Source organism: Anopheles merus, chromosome 2L (assembly GCF_017562075.2).
Source record: "Anopheles merus strain MAF chromosome 2L, AmerM5.1, whole genome shotgun sequence".
Classification (NCBI taxonomy): Eukaryota; Metazoa; Arthropoda; class Insecta; order Diptera; family Culicidae; genus Anopheles; species Anopheles merus.
The window spans coordinates 28,849,283-28,860,523 of record NC_054083.1 but is presented as its reverse complement, the minus strand read 5'-3'; the positions used below and the strand labels follow the sequence as shown (position 1 = coordinate 28,860,523).

General features: G+C 45.5%; 1 protein-coding gene across 28 annotated transcripts in view; it reads left to right on the top strand.

Annotated features, from left to right (window-relative positions):
* LOC121594671 (transient receptor potential cation channel trpm) overlaps positions 1–11,241 on the top strand; it is a 64,703-nt gene that overhangs the window by 49,126 nt on the left and 4,336 nt on the right. For 19 of the 28 annotated variants that reach the window (XM_041918200.1, XM_041918214.1, XM_041918206.1 and 16 more), the window contains 12 exons: positions 739–777; positions 3,977–4,133; positions 4,291–4,438; positions 4,515–5,549; positions 5,627–5,779; positions 6,362–6,427; positions 7,389–7,445; positions 9,199–9,228; positions 10,033–10,173; positions 10,252–10,409; positions 10,512–10,702; positions 10,968–11,213. In XM_041918200.1, the coding sequence (XP_041774134.1) occupies positions 739–777; positions 3,977–4,133; positions 4,291–4,438; positions 4,515–5,549; positions 5,627–5,779; positions 6,362–6,427; positions 7,389–7,445; positions 9,199–9,228; positions 10,033–10,173; positions 10,252–10,409; positions 10,512–10,702; positions 10,968–11,213 (2,421 nt within the window). The remainder of the gene's footprint in view (positions 1–738; positions 778–3,976; positions 4,134–4,290; positions 4,439–4,514; positions 5,550–5,626; positions 5,780–6,361; positions 6,428–7,388; positions 7,446–9,198; positions 9,229–10,032; positions 10,174–10,251; positions 10,410–10,511; positions 10,703–10,967; positions 11,214–11,241) is intronic. The other 9 variants (XM_041918208.1, XM_041918192.1, XM_041918193.1 and 6 more) reach the window with 8 other exon arrangements.

The window sequence follows — 11,241 nt, the reverse complement described above, 5'->3', positions numbered from 1 at the left end:
AACATTATTTACCGTTTTATTTTAAACCCATAAGCAATACATAAGCTTAAAAGTTTTACAGTTTCCAGAAAACATAATGCAGCAATCAATAAAAACAAAACTCAATGCCAAGCAAAGGCAACACGCTTCCTCCACCTCCGATGTAAGCTAAGTGCTGCACCAAAAGTTTGAACAACTTGCCAACTGCTCAAACTCTTAAAAAGAACGATAAATTGTTCTCAAATTTGCTATTGATCGGAATTGGAAGCGCTTGTACAAAATTGAAAAAAAAAATCACATCCTCAGCCTAAAGCCACCAAAGCTTCGCTGCGCTTTTCCACCAGCAAATAAATGTAGGAAAAATCGTCCGCAAAAGAGAGGTTCAGCAACTTCCTACCCCACCCTGCGACAGTTTGCAATACGCTTGTGTTTTATTACCGTGTGTGTCAGTGTATGTGTGTCTTACGTTGCGTGTTTGCATTACCATCGACGGGCCCACCTTTATGGTTCGACAACAGCTACAACAATGGGGAAACGTTAAAAGCACAGTTTATGCCATGTTATTGATTTAAGTTTGATTTATTTCGTCGGCAATTACCTGCTCCGTATTGTTCTTTTCTCTGGTGCATTGATGGAAGGTGGTAACCATTTTTTCACATTGTTTGTATTGTACTTTCTTTCCGCCCTGAAAACATCCCACCAACACACGATCGACCAACCGTTTTTCCCCATTCGTACCAACAACCTGACACGCTACAGACAAGATGCTATCATCTTTAATGAATTTCCACTACAAAGGTAACGCAAAGCAACCAAACTCTCGTCCGGCGTCACGTCGGAATGCACGGAGCGCACCTTCTAATAGATGTTACTAGGATAGGTTTTGTTTCTCATTCCGCGAAGTCCATGCGCTGTGTCGTGGACATCTTTTTGTGCTCGATTGTATAGATGGTTTAGATGTGCGGGCTGTATTGGGAAATTGGGCAAGAAAAAAAAAAAAACTCCCACTGCCCAACGATTGTTAGAATGGGTGTAGACACTGTATATTAGGTGCAGCAAATTTATAACCCAAACAAAACTCTTCAGTGCATGCTTACCCCGCATATACAGTAAACCCGTTCCCTAGTTTCCCTTGTTTTCCCCCTTTTCTAGCCCTGCCAGCGAGCCACCGAGGGTCGATGTGTAAGTTATAATTAACCTTACTACGCCGCTGCTGCTACCGTTCATCAGATGAAATAAAGTGTGTAAATGTAGCGTTCCGGGGGGAAAGTTTTTAATGAACCCCGAGCAGGATGATGAACGGAGATGGGAATTCATTACCGACGGCATGATGAAGTTCACGAAGAGAGAAAAGAGAGAGAGAGAGAGAGAGAGAGAGAGAGAGAGAGAGAGAGGGAGAGAGAGGGAGAGAGGGAGGACAAAAAACCTGTAACAACATGCGAAAATGGAGCATTTTTCACGCAGCAGTGTGCGCGATTAAGACTAGAAAGGCTGCTTTTTGTTAGGTGTTGTTGTGTTTGTGTTTTGGCCGTATTAGAACCGGGCAAAGTTTCGGCCGTAGCTTTGCTCTACATAAATCCTGTGCGATTAGCGTAACCACTAGGCCCCATTACGTCCCTCGTTCTCTGTGTTCAGCCGACTTTATTCTGTAGAAGAATGCCGAAAAAAGATCGAATGTCCCACTCATTACCAAGCTGCCCGAATGCCCGTAAGTATGAACATTGGTCGTAAGCAAAGCTATAAAGCAGAGGCACTAAAAGCACCTGTTGCCATGCCGTCGCTTCTGTTAGACGATGGATTTATTACAAACACTTGCGTACGCGTCTGGCCCGCACGACGATTGTTGGCGGAAGATGTCACGAACGCTTTCCGGGCGGACGTGAAAATGCCAAATTTTAAGCTAGCCTTACCCGACCCCGATGGCGTACGATGAAGCATTAATGTTAATGGTACACCAATTACTGAAAGGTAAATAATTAGGAAACTCCTAATGTTCTTTCCAGTACTGAAATGAATTGAGCCGCAGCCTCGTAAGAACGATCCCTACCGCGAACGGATCGTTCAGGTGGTGCTGTGCTCCGTTAGAAGGGCACGTTTTGTAAAGCTCGTCGACAGGATATCGTTATTTCCTCATCCCCTTACAGCTGCTAGTGAGCCTACCGTTTTTACCGAGCTTATGGAAGGTTAATTTTAAAATGTAGCTGAGTTAAGCACGGCCCACCAGCACGGTGCGTCCTGTCCTGTCGCGGCTCTTCCCTAGAGTCAATGGAAAATTTTGAAGAAGGGAAGCACCTAATCTGCCCCTGTAAAGGTGCCCGTTTTTTTCTCACGCTCGGCTGTTCTTTCACGAGCTCAGTGTTTCGCTACAGTGTTTCTCAGTGTTTTCGCTACTTTATTATTCTTCTTTCTGGAAAGGTTACCCGATAATCCGCTCATTAAGCCGATCGGAAAGAATGCATGCTTCCGAAACGGAACCCTACGCACAGTGCGGTAAAAAGAACGACCTCAACGTTACATTAGGATCAGGTGGTGAGAAAGATAGAATTAAAGGGCGTCTCCCTATCTATCTCGCTGGAACATACAATTGTTGATAGAAAATTGAAATGCTGGAGATTATATTGTTTGCAACGGGGTTTGTATCCAATTCATGGTTGGAAAGACTTTAACCGTACCACAGGATTCTGCCCGACCACCAAACCAACGTTCCGTTTGAGGAACTCAGCCATGGTCCACCTGTCCCATCGGCAAACGAGTTAGACGCATTCGACCATCCGTTTCTTCACTAATTACGGACGGACGACACCGATTGTTATCCGGTAATGGTGAGGTTAATTGGATCTCAGCAACGTGGGCATAAAGAGCGCTCGTGCCAATCGAGTCGGGCTGCAGGAAAATTGATTAGCCAAGGTTAGCTCCAAACAAGGCTGCCGAGGGTAATGATGAATTGGGTACGGTCGGCAATCGGCTACAAGTGTCCGGCACTCTGAGGGTTGCGTGTGCATTGTGGCCCCCCTCGGCAAGGATGATGAATGCCAGGGAACGTTTTTTGCCTGGGCACCAGTTGCCACGGTGTGGGATTGGAGGATAGTTTTCCCGCCGTCCCAGTCTCAGGCATCTGGAGCTCCTCCATCGCTGTCTGTTACGATTGGCTTCATGCGGGTGATTAATTAAGTTACTCGTTAGCAACAGATCCCGGAAAAGCTGCCCGCCGACCGGGTTGTTGGTACGGTTGCTGCTGCTGGTGATGTTGTTGCTGCAGGCTGTTTACCAGTGTACTAATTTAATTCATTAAGAAAAATGTGTTTTTATTCCTATCGTTGAACCGGGACCTATCATAACAACCAAATGGAGAGGGATCGCTTCCCCATCACTAGATCTTACGAAAGTCGGCTGGCTGTTAGGCGCGATCGAGTGTTGATATGTTTGTTTAGTGATTTATGAGTTCCTGTTATTACAATGCAACTATTAGTGTTGTGTGCATGTTGGTAGGCGGTTGAAGGAAAAGGACTAGCCTAGAAACTCAAAATTCTGTTTCTCCTGTGGATCTTCCCAATAGCTTTAGTGTTGAACTTCAGCTCTATATACTCTGTAGTCTGTTTTAAATGTTCTATCTTCAAAACTGCTCCTATTTGCTGTTGTCTATCTATCTCTTCCTTCTTCATGTTGAAGCTAAACCTCGCTGTATATGTTGCTTAGTACCAGAGCAGTAGTTTTCTCTATCGTACTGAGCTTATCTGTTTGTAAACCTGTGATGAGTAAGTGTATCTCGTTGTCTAGTTCTGTTCTGCTCAGGTGGCACCAGTACAGCGCCCGAATATCATTTCATCTCATCTCCGGGCGCTTCGTTCACTCTGTTCCTTCAATTTCCATCATTCTATCCGTCTCTCTAAACGCTGTCCTCATCACACCCACTTCCTGTCCATTCATTCTTCACACTCGCCACACGGAAAGCTGTTCTTGATCTCTCTCTCTCTCTTTCTTATTCTTCTTTCCTTAGTTACCCACTCGAGCACCCCCGTAGTATGCTTGGTAATTGAAGGTGGTACAAACACAATCAGAGCTGTGCTAGAATACGTCACCGATAACCCACCGGTTCCGGTAGTAGTGTGTGATGGGTCAGGCCGGGCAGCAGACTTAATAGCGTTTGTACATAAGTAATGCACCATTGCCTACAGTCGTACAGGCGTACAAGCGGGCGCATAAGCTCGCCCTCGCTTATCGGAAAGGATATTAACGGGGCTGCTTTATTTCTCTTCTTTTTCTGTATTACTCCTTCTACGGGGATATCCCGGACGTGCTGGCCGTGCTCAGATATGCGACGGATAATGGAGAGCAGACGGTGCTGGAATCGATGCACGACTACGTGCTCGGTATCATACAGAAAACGTTCGAGGTCAGCACGGAGCAGGCGGAGCAACTGTTTCAGGAGTTACTGCAGTGCACTAAGAATAAAAATCTCGTAAGTAACGCTTAGGATTGAGCTTCAAACCTTAGCTCACAGACGCACCTTACCTCTTGTTCCCTATTTCCACCAGATCACGGTGTTCCGCATACAGGACCGACCGGAGGGCAACACTCAGGAATTGGACCAAACGATTTTAACTGCACTTTTTAAATCACAGCACCTTAGTCCACCTGAGCAGCTCAGCCTGGCGCTGACGTGGAACCGGGTCGACATCGCCCGGTCGGAGATATTTGTGTACGGGCAGGAGTGGCCCCACGGTGCACTGGACGAAGCAATGATGCAGGCGCTCGAGCACGACCGAATCGACTTTGTGAAGCTGCTGCTGGAGAACGGCGTCTCGATGCGCAAGTTCCTCACGATCCCAAGGTTGGAGGAGCTGTACAACACCAAGCACGGTCCGGCCAACACGCTCGGGTACATTTTGCGCGACGTACGGCCCCACATACCGAAGGGGTACGTGTACACGCTGCACGACATTGGGCTGGTGATCAACAAGCTGATGGGTGGTGCGTACCGGTCGTATTACACGCGGCGCAAGTTTCGCCCGATCTACGCGAAGGTCATGAACAGCTACGTCAACACGCACCGCAAACCGTCGACGTTTCAGCGTTCGGCGGGCATTAACTCGATGAGTCTGGTGACGGGACTGCTGCCGGTGACGACCGATATGGCGCTGTTTGAGCTGCCATTTAACGAGCTGCTGATCTGGGCCGTGCTGACCAAGCGGCAGCAGATGGCGCTACTGATGTGGACGCACGGGGAGGAAGCGCTGGCAAAGTCACTGGTGGCATGTAAGCTGTACAAGGCGATGGCACACGAGGCAGCGGACGACGATCTGGACACGGAGATCTACGAGGAGCTGCGCAGCTACGCGAAGGAGTTTGAGAGCAAAGGACTGAAGCTGCTGGATTTCTGCTACCGGCAGGATGCGGAACGGGCCCAGCGGCTGCTGACGTGCGAGCTGCAGTCCTGGTCGAGCCAGAGCTGCCTGTCGCTAGCAGTGGCCGCCAACCATCGTGCCATCCTGGCGCACCCGTGCAGTCAGATCATTCTGGCGGACCTGTGGATGGGTGGTTTGCGCACGCGCAAGAACACCAACCTGAAGGTAGGTGGTCTGGAGTAAGGAGATCGTGTGTGTGTTTTCGCAGGTCATGAAAAAGGGTTTTGGCCATCCCAATTTAGGTTATCTGTGGACTGCTCTGTCCACCGTTTGTACGCAAGCTGGACTTCAAATCGAAAGAGGAACTGCAGCAGATGCCTCAAACCGAGGAGGAACACTTGGAAAACCAGTATCTCGATTACGAGGATCGCGACAAGAAGGACACCGATGCGGAGGTAAGTTCGCGATCGTTAAGGGCACAAATCCGACCAGTCTCGTTCGGCCCTTCATCTTGGTGAGAAGTTTACTTCGTATATATATATATATATATATAAGCCATCTAACAACTTGCTCTTCCTCTCTCTCTCTCTATCTCAATGTACCGTGTGTCCTTTGATTTCCAAAAAAAAAAACCCCGCAATGGCTCAATTGCCCCTCATTTTCTCTACTCCCCTTTTGCCAAAAGGGTCACGAACCTTGTTTTACTGAATTTTATCTATCTTTCTTTCTCTCTCTCTCTTTCTCTTTCTCTTTTCTCCTGTGCGTGGTCCTGCGTGTTTGTAAAACGGTTAATACCACCAACTAACTCATCTTACCTACTAAATCAATCCAACCAAAACCAACCAAACCAATTGCCTAACCATCGTTTTGTCAAATGACTTGCTGCGGGACACTACGCGGTTTTTGGAGGGAAAAATTAAATGCGTACGACTAATCACCACTAACAAACAAAACGGTATCTGGTGAAAAACAAAAACCGATACTGCCATAATCCTTTCCTTCCCCGGCCCGTTTAACTGTAAATGTCCCACTTGTAGAAAGCTCTTGCAAACTCTACCCAAAGCACAAACCCCGCTGGTGAAAGTGCAGCGCCAACACCGCAGGTATTCCACAAATTCACTGTACTACTGTAGCGAGTCCTTTCACGGTTCAATATATGTTCTTCTTCTATCTTCCTGCCTGTTTTGTTCCTTCCACTCTCTACTGCTAGTACACCTTTCTGTTCTATCTTCTACACCCTCAATGTACACCATATACCCTACGCTCTAGTGCCACTAATGTGTATTTAAAAGAGAAGAACAGGAGTGTTAAGAGAACAAAATTGAAGTAATTTGGAATTGTGTTGTCTGACGATGTTAAGTATTGGCATTGTTGGCTTACATTAGGCGATACATTGGTTATGGAAACTGTATTGAGTAATGTACCACTAGACGTAGAAATTGAAGTATCGTGTTCAAATGTGTTAAAATTGTACAATTCGGCCTGTAGGTTCATGTGTGTTTAACACCAGTCGTCGTTATTGGCAATTGATATCAATATTGGGGTCTCTGCTGCAACTGCTCGCCCGGGTTGGAGCTCCTTAGGAGACTCATACAAATTCTACCACCCAACTTCTCTATTCAATCGATTAATGTGTGCATATGCCCCCTATTCCAATCCTCAAAACACCCACTCCGTCACCCTCTTTCTCTCTCTCTCTCTCTCTCTCTCTCTCTCTCTCTCTATCGATTTTCACCTCTTGATCCGCTTCACCTCACACACACATACACCGTTTATTCTCCCTATCGTCCCCATTCTTCTTTTGGTGTACTTCCTTTTAGTGTTAATCTGTATCTGTGCCGTTTTTCTGTACTTTAACCCCATCCCATCCGACCGACACTCCCACAGCCACCAATCTTCCAAACCCGGGCCTTTCCGGCATTGGATGTGCTGGTGGCCTGGGTGTGGGTTTCTCCGAGCACCGTTTGTCCTGGGGTGGGGTGTATTGTTTTTTTTTTTCGTATACCCATGTACCGGGCAGTAAAACCGAACATGTCCTTTCATCTTGCTGTATTCTCATCCTAGGCGCTTCTGTCCGATACGTACTCAATGAAAGATACCAAAGTGCAGGAAAATGGAAAAGTAAGTGTGGCCCGCGCTCTGTGTGCTGACTGTGCTGTCGTACGCACACACACACACACTCACACTCAAACACACACGCGCGCTAAGTATACTGTCAACTTGTGTAGTGTGTTGTGTTCTTTTCATTTTCCGGTTTTGTATGGTTTTGTTGTTGTTTTTTGTTGTGTTGTGAGTTTTAATTTCCCTAATAGCAAACGAATCAAGATTCCGTAACCGTTCTCACCTGAGTGCTAATAAAACACCCTTACACGTTTCTCATTTGTCCTTACCGGGATGTTTTTTTTCTTTTTTGAAGATCAAACTGTTGATTACATCAATGTGTGTTCTTTAATATGGTACATTTTCGTTCATCTTGCTCTGCTCACACTAACAAACAAAATATACGTTGCACTCACACGTACACGCAACATCCACCAGCAGCTCACTGGGAAAATTTAAAATTTACAAAACAATTATTTAAAGTAGTGCAAAGCCCCTCATCTTCAAAGCTCCTTGTACACACGTGGCAACTGATAAACACAACACATCGCTCAGCACAAAAAACCCACAAAAAAACACAACCAGCCATTTGCTGCGATATAAAACTTCTTATGATTTTTGCATCTTTGCTAGCGTTTCAGCGAGTGTTACGATGTGGTATACATTTTGTAAAGCCCTTGTTACCCGTAAAGTTCCCAAAACTTTAGCAAAATGTACAGCAACAAGCGTGTATGTCTTCGTGTGTGTCTCTCTCTGTCGATCTGTGTGAATATACTGTGTTGCTCTATGTTGTCGCATACCTCGAATGTTGTTGCTTTTTTAACTGTCCCCTGTTGCGGTCCTTCAACATTCTTCCTATAAAGTACATGCGCTTTTGCGCTTCAACAGTTGGAAAAGAGTAACTGTTTTACAACCCTAGCTTCTTGCTCTATAGTAGTTGCTTGTGTAAATGCATTGCCAAAACTAGCAGCTGGCGATGATACCACCGGTCTCGTCGGTTCGATGTCGTCTTTTCCGTGTTTGTGGTTGGTGAATGTTTAGGATGATTTTTAATGAGAGCGCAAAACCCTCTCTGTCTGTTCGGCCCCGTTAATCCGCTGGTCTATCCTTTGGTGTAGTGCTGTAAATACCGTATCTTCTGTCTTCCACATCAGACCAACAACACACCCGCTCTACTTTCGGTTGGGCTTTATGTGTCCAAAGGGATGAATATAAATGTATACGAGTGACAAACGAAACGGACGACAAATCCCAAAAGTTACCGGGACCGGCGTTTGAGCTAGAAATGTTTGGAATTAATTTAAAGTACTTCCCCAGTCGGACGTTTCCCAACCCGAGCTCACCGAGTTTGAATAGTGTTTCCGATGAAGTTTGTTTGGTAGATATGTTCTAGCCTATTTTTATCATTGCTCCCTAGCGTAGTGTATCGTGACAAACCACGATCAACAGCATACATTGGGGCAATTTTCTTTTGTAGCGATTTCACTTTATCACACCTCAGACACTTCACTTCATCAAAACACATAAAGGAACATTCACACAATATTAATTACATTTAGCAATACACATCAAGCAAGTTTTAAGGGTTTTTTTTTTGTTTTTCGAGTGATCACTGAAGCAATGTACAACACTTCTTTACACGATAACAATCCCAAAAACTACACGTTACAATAATCCTCAAATAGATCACGCCCGATCCCCGAGGAACTAAGAACACCTTTTTGGGTTCTAAAACCTAACACCCTGTTTTTCGTTTCAATTTCCCCATATATAGGTAGGCCTGACCGGATGCTTGAGCTCAAAAGTTAGTCCGCATCACTACTTTCAATTCCACTCGAATGATGTTGATTGTTAGTTTTTGGTTTTTTGGTTGTCTAGTGTAAAAATTGCATTGCTTAATTTTGCGTTCTTATTTTTTGAAGTTTACTTCGTTCACTTTTGGCTTTCTCATGTCTTTCATGCCCTCAAGGTTTTATCAGTAGATATTAGTTTAGTGAACAATTAAGTACACACGGTCGAAAAGAAGCTTTTAGTGTAGGTTTTTTCTTATTGAATCTCTTTCAATTGGATTGCTTGTTTCATGTTTTACATCACGTATAGTTGTAATATTAGCTTATTACCATTTTGTAATCTTGTAATATTTGAACATATTTATTTCTGTTTTTATTATCTTGTTAAAGATGTAGTTATCTTTGACTGAACATTGCATAACAAGTTGCTCAATTCCTTAACTCTCCATACAGCTGTAAACTTGTTCGATGTACTTTGTTGTAACTATTGTACATCGTATTTCGATGCATTATTTTGTTCTTAAATAGTGTCATTAACATTAATCATTATTAATAATGTGATTTTCAAGTAAAAACTGTTGGATTCAGGCCTGACCTGGGATGACTTACCACTTTCGTTTGTTGGCATAGTTGAAATCTAACTGACAGTGCAATTGGCCGTTGTTCTTTTTCGTACTAAATCTTTTTGTTTCGTTTTGTTCATTGCACGGTTTTGACCGATATATTTCAGTGATGCACCTTATCAGCGGGACAGCTGTTCCCTTTCAACAAAACCCCACTAACTCGAGCGCTGTGCTCTGTATACGTTCATTTCCAAGGTTTCCCTAACGGACTCGGAAAACACGCAGTACAAGGACTATCTGTTCGACAGCGATGGGCGGCAGCAGCGACCGCTGAAGCTGAAAAAGAAGTTCTACGAGTTTTACACCGCACCCATCACCAAGTTTTGGGCCGATTCGGTAAGTGATGTTTTAGTGTTTCGGTTCACCAGCCGCCAGCATCGTTTATAATGTTTCCCAATCGTCGTTCCCACCCAGATGGCGTACGTGTTTTTTCTCGTCCTGTTTACGTACACCGTGCTGGTGCGGATGGAGGAGTCACCGAGCTGGCAGGAGTGGTACGCCATCTCCTACATCGCCACGCTGGGCTGTGAGAAGATACGGGAGATCGTGTCATCCGAACCGGTGGCAATACCGTAAGGCCGGCTTGCTTCCATCCTCTGTTCGGCTACGATTAATCAAAACCGTTTGTTTTGTTTCCGGTCTCTTTCCCCATCTGCATTCCCCAAACCATGCAGGCACAAGTTTTCCGTGTGGGCCTGGAACATGTGGAACCCGTGCGATGCCGCCGCCATCATATTTTTCCTCATCGGGCTCGGGCTGCGGTTGCGGCCGTACACGATGGACATCGGTCGGGTGATATATTGCGTGGACAGCATCTACTGGTATTTGCGGATATTGAACATTCTAGGTGTAAACAAATATTTGGGTAGGTAAAACCGGCCACTGCCACAACACAGGTTGAGGTGGCCTGTCTGTTGTCGTTCGAAGTAGTGCTGAAAATGGTAATGCAATATTTGAAGACGCTTGACATATTAATTACATGCTAAAGTGTGGTACAGGTTAGTCAAGCAAAGTGTTTGCTGTACGAACACCTATTAGCAATCAACATCGAGCCTGGTTGATGGGTGACGCAAGTTTACCGATTTGATGTCACTCTTACACCGGTTTCCATTCCATACCGCTCTTTCCAGGACCACTGGTGACGATGATGGGCAAGATGGTGAAGAACATGATTTACTTCGTGGTGCTGTTGCTGGTGGTGTTGATGAGCTTTGGTGTAAGCCGGCAGGCCATCCTCTTCCCGAACAACGATGCCAGCTGGCGGCTAGTGCGTGATGTGTACTATCAACCGTACTTCATGCTGTACGGAGAGGTGTTTGCCGATGATATCGATCCACCGTGCGGCGAAGACCCATCACAGCCGCCCTGCGTAACGGGTAAGTGCGAAGCGTCAAATCAATACAA